Genomic DNA, 14395 nt, shown 5'->3' with positions numbered 1-14395 from the left:
TTTGAATTGAGAAATACTACCAGAAGAGCCAGAAATACTACCAGAAATACTTCCTTCATTCTCTTTACACATGAGTAGACTTTATCTTAGAATTCAAACATTTTAGGAAAGTGTTCAGTAACTCTTGCTGAAAATTTTGCTGCAGTTGAGATTTCTATGGAGAGACTTGAGAAAAAGAAGGGCCAGCCTTTGGTAACTCAATCTCCACACCAATAAATTAGGAAGAAGTTTCATTTCTGTTTGAACTGTGGAATGCTTTGAGATCCTTATGTATATTTCTAGACATTACACTAAAACAGAATACATTGTTGATTTTGAGAGTTAAATCATACTTGCAGTTTATAGGATTAATATAAAAGCAAACCAAATGCCATGATGAATGGATAAGGAAGTTGTGGTACATGTATACAATGAAATATTACTCAGCTGTAAAAAGGAATGCACTTGAGTCAGTTCTAATGAGGTGGATGAACCTAGAGCCTATTACACAGAGTGAAGTAAGTCAGAAAGAGAAAGACAAATACTGTATATTAATGCTTGTATATGGAATCTAGAAAGATGGTATTGACAATCCTACATACAGGGCAGCAAAGAAGACACAGGTGTAAAGAACAGACTTTTGGACTCGGTGGGAGGAGAGGATGGGATGATTTGAGAGAATAGCATGGAAACATATACATTACCATGTGTAAAATAGATAACCAGTGTGAGTTCAATGCATGAAGCAGGGCACTCAAAGCAGGTGCTGGGTGACAATCTAGAGGGATAGGATGGGGAGGGAGGTGGGAGGAAGTGTTCAGGATTGGGGGGGCACATGTGTATCTATGGCTGATTCATGTTGATATATGGCAAAAACCATCACAATACTGTAATTGTCCTCCAATTAAAATAAACACATAAATTTAAAAAATGCAAGTAAGAAATACCTGCTCTCCACCTAATTCACTATGGCAATTTGGAAATTAATCTTATTTAATATTGTTGCAAGCACTGGCTTGTTTTGTTGTTGCTGTTTAGTTGCTAGGTTGACTCTCTTGTGACCCCCTGGACTGTAGTTGGCCAGGCTTCTCCGTCTATAGGATTTCCCAGGCAAGAGTACTGAAGCGGGTTGCCTTTCCTTCTCCAGGGGATCTTACTGACACAGGAATCAAACCCTCATCTCCTTCATTGTGTAGGTAGATTTTTTTGACCACTGAGCCACCAGGGAAGCACAAGACCATGTTTACGGAGTGCTTTACTATTTGTTGGTTGAAACAGCTTTCTAACATATCCCAGTCACTAAGTGGAAGTTTTCCATCAGCAAAAAGGTGGCCACCATCTTTATTACTGTACACAAGATAATGTAGCAGGCACTCTAAAGAAGGAAAAAACTAGACTATAAAAAGTAGGAAAATAGTGGTCACTGAAAAGAAGATATCAAGGAAGTCCAAGTGCCCTACACTTGGAAATTAATGAAGCCGCAAATGAATGCTTTTCTCTGGCTAAATCATATTTGTTTTATTTGTCAAAGATGTTTTTGAATAAATGAATGTGTTTTTACCTCATTCGGTCTCCTAGGCATTAATAATCTCACTGATCAGCTAGTTCCAAACACAATTAGTTGAATAAAATGCTTTGGGGTTCAAATCTTCTAATATTTGTTATTTATGAGATTCTTTTTTCTATTCAAGGATCTAGTGTTATGGACATGTATCCTTTAACTAGGATGATACAAGATACAAAACAGGTCCCTCACACCCATGAACGAGAAATCAATGTCATGCTTTACAACAAATATTTTCACCAAGTACTTACCATCTGCTCTGAGTCCATAATTAAGGTGAGTACATATTGACTCCTCAGGAAGAAAAAAGCAAAGATAGAATTTTCTCTTATAGATGAGTCTTTGAGTGATTAAATAAAGGTAATGGCATATATGATGGAACCTTATGTTAGAGCTATTTTTAAGCTTTCATGAATACATGAAAAGTAAGCTTTTTAATGCAGCTCAGACTGCTTGCTTTTAGGCTACAAGTTCAATTTAAAAAAATGAAGCTAGTTCTTATGATTAAAACAGGAATTTTAAGGGAAATATGTCAAGGGAAAAAGCCTAGTGTGTGTGTAAAAAATTTTAAACTGAGCTATAGGAGACTGTTAAGAAGAAGGAAAAGAAATGTATAGATGTTTACTCTGACCCCTATAGGTGCGGGATATGTGCCAAGTGTCTTAAATCCACAATCTTGTTTAATCCTCACACTAGTTTTCTGTGTGAGGTTCCATTTAAAGATGTGGAAATTAGGATTCAAAGATCAAGCAACTTGCCTCAGTTCATATAACTAGTAAGCATCGTGGCTGGGATACGAACCCAGGGTTTTCTGAGGTGAATACCAATGTCCTTTCCTCTGCAATCCTCAGGCCATGTCATTAACGTGTTCCCCAGAGGCCAGAGTTCTGGACCACACTAACTGTATTTGTATTTACGACCACTGACTTCTAGCAGTGATGGCTGGAGGTGTTTGCCTGAAGTGTTTATCCTTTTATTTCATGCATGCTCTCCAAAAGGAGACATAGCGAGCAGGAGAAAGCATTTCTCAGAGACGCTTCAAATTCCCTCTCAAACTTTGACCTTCTGTGCTCATCTGCTGGAGATCTTCTCAGGACAAAATCTCCTAAATTCATGTAATTATCAGTTATTTCTAAAAATGCCTACAGAATAAGTAGAGGGAAACTAAAACCTGGCTGTCTTCATGAAATACTGACCTCTTAAAAGGAAAGTGTCTTCCTTGCAAGGTAGGGAGGGGAAAAGAAGACATCTAGGTGAATTTTCATACCTGACTGGTTGGAGACATATCATACTTTAGGCCAGGAAATGGGTGGCCCCTGAGACCCCTTCCTGTAGTGGTCCTTAGTCCTCATTCTCCCTTTGGGACCTCATCTACACCCAGGGGAGCACACAGATTAAAAGCATGGGCTTTAGGGCCAGCCTGACTTCATTCAGATCTTGGCTCCACCACAGCTCAGTCAATAGCCCTGTTGTCTGGTCTCCAGACCCGTGATTACATCAGCTACATCTCCTCCCTCTCTCCTTCTTTCACTCTAGCTGCGACAACTGACTTTCGGTTCCCTGGAGGAGCTGTGCCCCTACCCGGCTCTGGCCCTTTGTTTATGCTGCCTGTTTCCAAATACCTCGAGTTCAAACTGTGCTGCCAGTTCAGTTTGTTTACTGGAAATCTAATAGACACCTGAAGTTGGCAGATCCATGAGAAGAGAAAGATTCAGACCGAGACTGCAGGTCTCACGCTTCTACTGCATTTCTAAAGAGATAGTGATGAGCTTTGACATGTTTCTAGGCTTTCTGATTACACTCAACCTTCTCTGAAGTCTCAGCCTCCCCTGCCCTTCCTCTCCTGTTCTCTCTGTTAAGAACTGGCCCGTGTCCCTAATCAGAACACTCCTTGGAAAGGTCAGTGAGCCCTTTCCTCAGGTTGTCTCAGATTTCACACTGTTAATTGTAGATTCTGTCCCATGATCTCTAGACAATTTGGATAAATGACAACAGAGAATACATTCAACTTTATTTCTTTGTCCACTGACCTCCTGTTACATTTCTAGCCTGCTGCTAAGCTTGCTTCATGCTGAGAGTAGCATCTGACTGCTTCCTAGATAGACAGGGGCTGCCTGGAACAGTTGTGGTTTGTCTCATCCCACCTATATATATTACAGAAACACTCTGGGGTAGCACAGTGACTATTAGACTACATCTTTTAGACCTTTCTTTGATTAAACCAACATTCATGGCAGAATGTTGGAAAAGGTGTTAGGTATGCCCTGTGCCAATTTTGAGGTTATTTTGAATATTGTAAAATTGATGAAAACTGAAGGTCTCATGAAGTATTTTATTGTTCTTTCTTGTAGGTTTGGGAACTTGAAACTGGCCTCCAAATATACCAGATTTTAGACCCTCATGGCTTCAATGTTGAACTGACTGCTGCAGCTATCGATGAAAGTGGATTTATTTTTGCCACAGGAGCATATAATGGTCAGACTAATATCCAGAATATGCCCCCCCTTCTTTAGTGTCCCAAGAATTTGTTCTAGGATCTCGTCACAAGTTGTTTGGGTTAGAGGGGAAGTGTGAATCGAGCTGGAATATGTAAGCATGCCAGTGAGACTGCTGTGCCTGACTGAACAGTGCTAGGCTCTTCTCTAATGGGCATTAATGTCCTGATATTGGTGTTAATCATAATAAATACCTTACTTATATAGATGCTTATCAGTTTGCAAAGTCTTTCATGTATACCATCTCAGTCCATTTTGACTGAGATTTATCTGAGTTGCACTGACTCATTCTGTCCCTCTAATTTTGAGTACCATCAGCTAAGAGTTATTACTGGTGTTTAGTTGCTCAGTCATGTCCAACTCTTCTGTGATCCCAACCATGGACTATAGCCCTCCAGGCTCCTCTGTCCATGGTATTTCCCAGGCAAGAATACTGGAATGGGTTGCCATGTCCTTCTTCAGTAGATCTTCCCTACCTAGTGATTGAATCTATGGCTCCTGCATTAACAAGAGGATTCTTTACCACTGAGCCACCAGGGAAGCCCCATCAGCTGACACAGACATTCTATTTAGTGCTTTTCATAATATTTTTACTGAAAATATGGGACCAGACAAAACATCCATCCAACTTTGCCATATCACATTTAGGATCCTATACTGGACTTGTTTATAAGTCTAAGATGCTTAAGGGCATGTGTCATGTCACCCCTGAGAGAATGTCATGCTCCAGTTGGGCTGTGTCATTTGCTGCTGTGGAGAGTTCATAGAACTTGTTGGAACCAGCCTTCTCTCCTTTCACCTTACCTTATTCTGAACTCCCATGAGAGAGACAAAATGACCATCTGTATCACTATATATATATACATATATATATATATATATATATATATATATATATAGTGATTCCCCTCTCCAGGGGATCTTCCCAACCCAGGGATCAAACCCAGCTCTCCCACATTGCAGGTGGATTATTTACCAGCTGAGCCACCAGGGAAGCCCATATTTCTTTTAGGGATATGTTTACTAGATAAATTCTTGTTTGTAAGCCAGTTGATGGATTGAGTATCTTGAGTAAAAGTCAGAGTTTTTAAAGTGTGAGCAGATAACAATATACATGAAATAAAATCCAGAATGCTGAGTTGATGGAGTATGAATAAATGCAACCTGAGGTCACTCTAAAAATCCATGTTAGATGATAATTCTCTACATTGAGTAATGACCTAGAAACAGGCATTCAGTAAGTATGCTATCATTTCACCTGGCCCTTTCATGAGGATTTCCTACACGAACAAAATTAATTAGAATGTATGATTCCAAATGTAAGAAGAAACTCGACACGCTTTTTGCATTTCCTTTTTATGTAACCAACAACTCCAAACATTTTGTTTTCTACCTGCTGGAATTCTTTTAATCCTTTTATTACCCAGTAGGATCTAGTTCTAAAACATGTTAGCACCTTAGGAATTGACACTATTGGAGTGACCTTTTACTGTTAATAATCACTGTGGCATGATTTTAGATAGATAGATATTGGAGAGTATTTAGCAAATTGGAAAGCGTTGGGATAATAAAAGCAGAAAAGACCCAATGAAGACAGAAAACTCACACAGGAGAGTCTGGGAATTTCAAAGAATATGTTCACAAATTTCAAGACATTGCCTGGTCCTGTTCATTTTTTATCAGCCTATGACAATGAAAGTATACAGAAATATACTTTGTACACAGCAATGCTAAGGAGACTTATGTGTCAGTCTCAATAGGGAATAAACTTAGGATAAATTGCAGAAAGCTTTCAATTAGATTGATTTTCTCTGAGATAAAAGCCATTCCTCCTAGAAATGTTTTTTGCTTATAGAATCTTTTCTCTGTGTGTTCAGGAACAGTTAAAATCTGGGACTTTGGCAGTGGACAAGAGTTGAAGGTGTTACCAGAAGGGAAAGACTGGAAAGAGGAAGAGCACTGGCTGCACCGCCTGATTTTCCTGAAAGCTCAGGAGAAACACCAATACTTGCTCCTCTCTTTGGAGCGCAACGGAAAGATCAAAATGATCCAGGTTTGCAATCCCATTTCCACATACTCTATGTGCTCTTCTGGGGAAAATCAACTGAGCGTGGATAATCCCCATTTAACTCTTCTCTTGCCAGCCAGCGGAGGATAGTATTTCTCCACAGCCTTCCTAGGATGTTCCTAATTAACCCTGCCCATGTCCAAGCAAAGAGCAAAAAAGAATAGCTGGTCGACACTGCCCATCCAATGTTTGCTGAAGGGATTAGCAGGATCCTTCTGGAGTAGATATCAAGAAGATTAAATTTACATACAGCTACCACCTCTGACATGGTTTATATTCTCATTGGAGGAATCCCAGGGACAGGGGAGCCTGGTGGGCTGCCGTCCATGGGGTCGCACAGAGTCAGACATGACTGAAGTGACTTAGCAGCAGCAGCAGCAGCACCGGCAGAGCTGCTCCCCAGTAGGCTTTATGAAAGGGAGCAATGATTCCTCTCGGAACCATATAACCCATAATGCATTCAGGGACGTTCAAGTCACTTTTTCAGTTTGTCATCAAAACTGCTTTGTGTACTTAACGGTTAATACGGCAATCTGTTTAAGGATGTTTTGGAAGGATTGAGGTATGGGCGGAGGAGCCTGGTAGGCTGCAGTCCATGGGGTCCCTAAGAGTCGGACATGACTGAGTGACTTCACTTTCTCTTTTCACTCACGCGTTGGAGAAGGAAACGGCAACCCACTCCAGTGTTCTTGCCTGGAGAATCCCAGGGATGTGGGAGCCTGGTGGGCCGCCATCTCTGGGGTTGGGCAGAGTCGGACACGACTGAGGTGACTTAGTAGTAGTAGTAGTAGGTAGACTAAATTTGTTTTTCCTGTGTGTCTTTTACCACCTAAGTACACTAAAGCCTTCTTCATGCTTAAAATGAAAACTGTATCATTTACTCTGGCTGTTGAGTGATATTTCCCTGCCTAGGACTCAAGAATGCTTTGCCCTTATTCTTCCCCCTTTGAAGACAGGAGTGAAAAACTTCCTTGATTCAACTAATCTTTGTTTGCCCTCTGAACAATCCAAAATGGCCCTGTACTAGAAAGGAAGTTCTTCAGTGGAAAGAAATAGCTGTAAATTTCTTTTAAAAGATTTTCTTTATAATTTTGCCATGATGAGAATGTGGAATTCTTACTGAGGGACACAATTTCCTCAATATATAAGATGAAATACTGAGAAATGTGGTTAAAATTTGAATAACATAAAGACCAAAGGAAAACGATTAATGTTCTTTTAGATAATTTAGACACAAACAGTCAAGGAATCAACACAATTCTATTTAATTATGTATTAAGTAATTTGTAGTAAAGTGAAAACAAGTTGATAGCCAAGTCAATACATGACTAAATCAACGTTTGGTCTGATTTTTCTTTTTCTTTTTTTTGCTGAATTGACAAAATAAAGCAATAATTTAAGTATCATCTAAACATAGCCATATTCCTTTGGAAAACAGAACCTGCAGGTAGCATTATCCTTGAAAACTGGGATAGACACTTGTGGGTTTTCAGCCTGTGAAGGAAGAACCTAAAAGATGACACAAAGCAAAGAGGTCATTAGGAAACTGTAACTTTGGACCTGAATAAAGTTTTGGCCAGAGATGGCACTAGTCTTTCGTATAGCTTACCATTTTTTTCAATGGATGGCTTTAGACTGAACAATCTTATTCTTTATTTCCCATTTTTTTACCACCTGGTCCTGACACACACACGTGCACACCCCTTGCCCCAGCTCATGCAGTCATTCATGTTGACAACTTTACTTTCATCAGAGTTTGGTCTACAAATCTACTCAATTTCTAGAGACATGAAATAAAACTAAACTCATCTCCACCCTCTTATCCCTTGGAATCTTTAATTACTATAATGTTTAAAAAATAAAGAAGTAATAAATAAAACAAGCTCACTTACTCCCTAAAAAAGTGGCACTGTAGAAAGGAACTTATTAGTAATATACTCTCAAATGTGACAATGTATTAATTTCTCTGTTTTAAGTTAGTGCAATCCCAGCAAAATCTGCTATTATAAACACTCCTTTTTAAAAACTGCAAAATGTAGCATGGTGCTGTTCCCACATCAAAATTGCTTTTAGATCTACAATAGCAGTTTTTGCTTTGATTATTCTGATTTTTTATGTCTCCTGAACTCCATAGATTGAACTTGATGAGGACTGAAAATCTCTCTTATTCATATTTGTATTCTTGCTCTGCCCAGAGTAGGTGTTCACTAAGGACTGACAGAATGAAGAAATATAAGAAACCCCTTGTAAGGTATACAATAGTAGATCTATGGGGCATTTTACGGTATTTTATTAATGCTTGAGGGGGAAAATTTACATTAAGGAGAGTGTTGAAAACATTATTTTTATTATTATTGATATCTTATTATTTGCTTATCACATTATCTGCCTTCCCTGGTAGCTCAGATGGTAAAGCATCTGCCTACAATGAGGGAGACCTGGGTTCAATCCCTGGGTCAGGAAAATCCCCTGAAAAAGGAAATGGAAACCCACTCCAGTATTCTTGCCTGGAAAATCCCATGGACTGAGGAGCCTGGTAGGCTACAGTCCACGGGTCACAAAGAGTCGGACACGACTGAGAGACTTCACTTTCTTTCTTCATTTTATTATCTGCCTATTCAAAGTAAAATATGGTTTGATTTACATACTTAATTTTTGGAATACTTTCATTTATTCACTCATTTTTTTCAGTAACCATTTACCAAATGTTTACCATGAACCACAAAGATATCTCCCATTTCACAATGGAACTTATAATTTAATAAGAAGGACTGATATTGATCCACCTGTTATATGTGTTATGAATGCTTACACAAAGTGCTATAGAAATTAATGATGGCAGGTGGTGCCTAGCCTAATCTGGGAGTCAGAGAAGACTGCTTTCCTCTGATTTCCAACTAAACTCAACACAATTCAAGAAATATTTTGTGTGCTCCACATACAGTAGGTATTTTTCTAAATCCCAGGATTCTATATTATATAACTACTCAGGAAAGTCACTGAAAGCCATGAAACACTGTGGATAAAATATTTTCTAAATCTCCCAGCTGGTACTAAAGAGATGACAATATAGTAAGTAAATAGCAGACCAAAGTTTTAGTGCCTGTGTGTGTGTGCTTAATCGCTCAGTAATGTCTGACTCTTTGCAGCCCTATGGACTGTAGCCTGCCAGGCTCCTCTGTCCATAGAATTTTCCAGGCAAGAATACTGGAGTGGGTTGCTGTTTCTTTCTCCATTCATGAGTTACAGGACCTTTTATTAGGTCTATATGTAACTGCACTGTCTTGAAGTGACAGTGCTGTCAATGAGCAATCCACAGCTGGTCTGAGTCTTCTTCCTTTGTAAGCAACTTATTCTTTCTGCACATTTATAAGATGTTATCTTTGTCCTTGGAGTTTAAAGTCTATGCCTCTGTTTGTATCTCTTCTCATCAATTCCACAGGAAACTCAATCTGAAGTCCTACATACTTCTTCCAGCTCAGGGGATTTTTGTTGTATTATTATTCGTTTCTTAGATGTCTCTTTGGCATATGTTTCTTTTTTTAATTCAGAAACTCATTTTATTTGCATATTCAGTTCAGTTGCTTGCACAGTCGTGTCTGACTCATTAGGTCTTCTGAATTTGTCCTCCAGATTTCTTATATTTTTCTCTGTTTTTGTTTTGTTTTAGCTTTGCTGACTCTTGAAATATTTCTCTACTGCTAGGCTATTAGTTCAAGTCTCAGCCAGGCACTGTCTCCTTTAACTCATCAACCAAATTCTTAAACTTGAAGATCATGTGCTGGTTTTTGTTTCTGTTTTGAACTCCCATGCTTTTGAACTGTGGTGTTGAAGAAGGCCCTTGAGAGTCCCTTGGACTGCAAGGAAATCCAACCAGTCAATCCTAAAGGAAATCAGTCCTGAATATTCATTGGAAGGACTGATGCTGAAGCTGAAACTCCATTACTTTGGCCACCTGATGCAAAGAACTGACTCATTGGAAAAGACCCTGATGCTGGGAAGGATTAAAGGTGGGAGGAGAAGGGGATGACAGAGGATGAGATGGTTGGATGGCATCACTGACATGATAGACATGAGTTTGAGTAGGCTCCGGGAGTTGGTGATGGACAGGGAAGCCTGGTATGCTGCAGTCGATGGGGTCGCAGAGAGTTGGACATGACTGAGCGACTGAACTGAAATATTGTTCAGGTTTGCTCAAACAACAGACTGGTTCCAAATAGGAAAAGGAGTACGTCAAAGGCTGTATATTGTCACCCTGCTTATTTAACTTATATGCAGAGTACATCATGAGAAACGCTGGGCTGGAAGAAGCACAAGCTGGAATCAAGATTGCTGAGAGAAATATCAATCACCTCAGATATGCAGATGACACCACCCTTATGGCAGAAGGTGAAGAGGAACTAAAAAGCCTCTTGATGAAGGTGAAAGAGGAGAGTGAAAAAGTTGGCTTAAAGCTCAATATTCAGAAAATGAAGATCATGGCATCTGGTCCCATCACTTTATGGGAAATAGATAGGGAAACAGTGGCAACAGTGTCAGACTTCATTTTTGGGGGCTCCAAAATCACTGCAGATGGTGATTGCAGCCATGAAATTAAAAGACGCTTACTCCTTGGAAGGAAAGTTATGACCAACCTAGATAGCATATTCAAAAGCAGAGACATTGCTTTGCCAACAAAGGTCCGTCTAGTCAAGGCTATGGTTTTTCCAGTGGTCATGTATGGATGTGAGAGTTGGACTGTGAAGAAAGCTGAGAGCCAAAGAATTGATGCTTTTGAACTGTGGTGTTGGAGAAGACTCTTGAGAGTCCCTTGGACTGTAAGGAGATCCAACCAGTCCATTCTAAATGAGATCAGTCCTGGGTATTCTTTGGAAGGAATGATGCTAAGGCTGAAACTAGTACTTTGGCCACCTCATGTGAAGAGTTGACTCATTGGAAAAGACTCTGATGCTGGGAGGGATTGGGGGCAGGAGAAAAATGGGACAACAGAGGATGAGATGGCTGGATGGCATCACAGACTCTATGGACGTGAGTTTGGGTGAACTCCGGGAGTTGGTGATGGACAGGGAGGCCTGGCATGCTGTGATTCATGGGGTCGTAAAGAGTTGGACATGACTAAGTGACTGAACTGACTGAACTGCTCAAGTTATCGTACTTCCCAGAAGTTCTAGCTACTCTGGGATCTGTTCTGCATGTTTCGTCTATTCTCTCTAGATTCTAGGCCCATTTAACTACAGTTTTTCTTCTCACTGGGCTTTGGCTACTAGAAAAATGCAAGAGGTGACAATCCCAAAGGGAGGATATACAGCCATGGTGTTCTTGAGGGTTGGGGTTCAGCATTCCCCACAGCAGTCCTCTGTTGAGACACCATCAGTACACCTTTCTGCTGCCCATTCTCTTCCCAATTCAAAAGTACCAAAGGCTGTTACACACATGTTCAGATACTCCTCTACGTCCTTGGAAGCAAGGAAAACTACACATAAACCATAGCACACATTGCCCCCTCCACACACACCTCTGGGGATTTAAGGATACTTGCAGATGAAACATCACACTCAAATCTCATCCTAGGAGTGTCTCTGAATAAGGGTCCCCCCCATGTCCTGGAGAAGGCAATGGCAACCCACTCCAGTACTCTTGCCTGGAGAATCCCATGGACGCAGGAGCCTGGTAGGGTGCAGTCCGTGGGGTCGCTAAGATTCGGACATGACTGAGCGACTTCACTTTCACTTTCACATGTCCTTTCTTGGTAAAATGAAATAGTAACTCTAAATAAATCTTTTAAAATATTTTTTAAAATTTAGTTTTCTGTGAATTCAGAAAGTCTGAAAGCTACTATCTGAAATGGTTCAGCTAAAACCAGCTAAACGTATTAAAACCACTGTAGCCAATTTATCTCATCAAGGGAGCCCACGACCCTAACCTAGCTATTGCTCAGTATATCAATATCTGATCACTATTTGGATATTGCTGAGATTCCTTCTAATCCCATGGTGCAAACACTAAAGAATCAATTAATATATAGGAGTACCATTGGCTCACACTTTTGAATATGAGATAACAGAGATGTTAGGTCTACAACTAGGAACATAAAGTTTTTAAAAATAGGAATTTTGTCTAAGAACTAAGGAAAATAAGGCCCCATAAAGATATATGCTTTGTCCAAGGTCTCACTAGAACTAAGACTAGAAACACATTGTCACCATGCCTAGAACCAATATTCTCTTCATTTTACCACAAGTGGCCTTTCAACCTACAAAGATCCCTGCTCTGCCAACAAAATAACCTTTACAAAGTAGCTTTTATTCCCATATAAAAGTTGAAAATTCTAAAACTAAAAGCATCTCACCAACAATAACCAACTAGAAAACAGAAAGAATGATGACAATAGCAAATACAAATCAAAGGTACCTAAAACAAATCCAGCAATAACATACAAGGCTCTTGTGGTGGGGATCTTAAAGGACATAAGCACAACCTGAATAAATGGGATATCACAAAGATATCTTCACTACAGTCAAATTAAAAATAAAAACCTGTCTTAGAAAACAAAGTAGAAAAACAAGTCACAGACTGTGAAAAGACAAATGCATGCCAGGTAAATAAGATTAGGAACCAGACTATCAAAAGAAACAACACAAATCCAGAAGAAAAAGAGACAGCCCAACAGAAAATGGACAAAGAACAGATAAGAAAATCAGATGGTTCAAAAATACATGAAAAATACGGTCAACTTACAAAATTAGGAAAATGTGATTAATGTAATTAATAAATTTAAAAAAATTTAAATGTTCTATTTTAAAACTATCAGATAGCCAAAAATAATTTTTAAAAATTCAAATGAAACCAAATTTTGACAAGAATGTTAAGAAAGAACTGGATGCACATATCTTACAATTTAATAATTCTACACCAGGTACATGTGCTAGAAAATATGCCATTTGTCCATAAAAACATGCAGTGAAAAAGTCACAGCCTGAACACTCACCAGTAGGAGAATGGATAAGTAAATAGTCATATATTCATACAATACTATAAAGCAGTTAAAAATAAATGAACTAGCAGCTGCTGCTGCTGCTGCTGCTAAGTCACTTCAGTCATGTCCAACTCTGTGCGACCCCACAGACGGAAGCCCACCAGATTTCCCCGTCCCTGGGATTCTCCAGGCAAGAACACTGGAATGGGTTATCATTTCCTTCTCCAATGCATGAAAGTGAAAAGTGAGAGGGAAGTTGCTCAGTCGTGTCTGACTCTTAGCAATCCCATGGACTGCAGCCTACCAGGTTCCTCCATCCATCGGATTTTCCAGGCAAGAGTACTGGAGTGGGGTGCCATTGCCCTCTCCAAAATGAACTAGAGTGCCATGTAATTACTTGTATAAATCTCAAAAATAAATTAAGTGAAACAAGCAAGTTGAGTAAGAAACCATAAAGTTTGATATCATTTTATAAAAAGGTTAGAAGCCTGAAAGCAATATCATATCATGTAACATACATATGAAAAGTGTTAGTCACTAGGTCGTGTCTGACACTTTGTGACTCTGTGGGCTGTAACCTCCCAGGCTCCTCTGTCCATGGGATTCTCTACATACTGGAATGGGTTGCCATTTCCTTCTTCAGGGGATATTCTTGACCCAGGGATCAAACATGGGTCTCTTGCATTGCAGGTGGATTCTTTACCATCTGAGTTGCCAGGGAAGCTATATATATGACTAATACCTGAATATGGCATGTGGGTATAAACTTTGATGACTAAAACCATATGTGGGTTACTAGTTACCTCTAGAAAGTAAAGAAAGAGGAATTATATTAGTGAGGGACAGGTAAAGCTTAATATCTGATAAAGCTGAGTGGTAAGTATATCACTGTATGTTCTATTTTTCTCTATGCCATTAAAACAGCTCAAAATAGTTAACTGAATTTTTCATGTACTCACTGGATTTCTATTAAAGGGTAAAGAAGATGATATTTACCTTGCGGTGATATGGGAGCTGCCTGATGTTGTGCCTGTCCTACAAAGTGGGAATCGTATTGTGCATCTAAGGGTGTCTACTAAAGAAAGGAGCATGGCTATTCCCTTCCCAGATGTAGAGCTGATAGTTGAGAAAAACTTTTCTCAGCGTGTTGGTGTAAGTTTCTTCTTGAGTTTTTTTCCTTTATATTATGAAAAATTACAAACATATACAAAAGTAGAGAAAATAATACAATGTATTTTCATGTACTGTTAGCCAGCTTCAAAAAGTATCTGTTATGGCCAATTTTTTTCCTCATTATTTCTACCACTTCCTCA

At 39.4% G+C, this 14395-nt stretch overlaps 1 protein-coding gene across 3 annotated transcripts in view; it reads left to right on the top strand.

Moving 5' to 3' along the window:
- The window catches only part of WDR64 (WD repeat domain 64), a 121022-nt gene that overhangs the window by 60986 nt on the left and 45641 nt on the right, over nucleotides 1-14395 (top strand). For all 3 annotated transcript variants that reach the window (XM_024976544.2, NM_001205438.3, XM_059875574.1), the window contains 4 exons: nucleotides 1671-1819; nucleotides 3895-4018; nucleotides 5916-6091; nucleotides 14058-14234. In XM_024976544.2, coding sequence (XP_024832312.1) covers nucleotides 1671-1819; nucleotides 3895-4018; nucleotides 5916-6091; nucleotides 14058-14234 — 626 coding nt within the window. The remainder of the gene's footprint in view (nucleotides 1-1670; nucleotides 1820-3894; nucleotides 4019-5915; nucleotides 6092-14057; nucleotides 14235-14395) is intronic.

The sequence above is a fragment of the Bos taurus genome, chromosome 16 (assembly GCF_002263795.3).
Source record: "Bos taurus isolate L1 Dominette 01449 registration number 42190680 breed Hereford chromosome 16, ARS-UCD2.0, whole genome shotgun sequence".
Lineage (NCBI taxonomy): Eukaryota > Metazoa > Chordata > Mammalia > Artiodactyla > Bovidae > Bos > Bos taurus.
The sequence above is the reverse complement of the archived record's forward strand: the minus strand, read 5'-3'. Positions and strand labels throughout refer to the sequence as shown.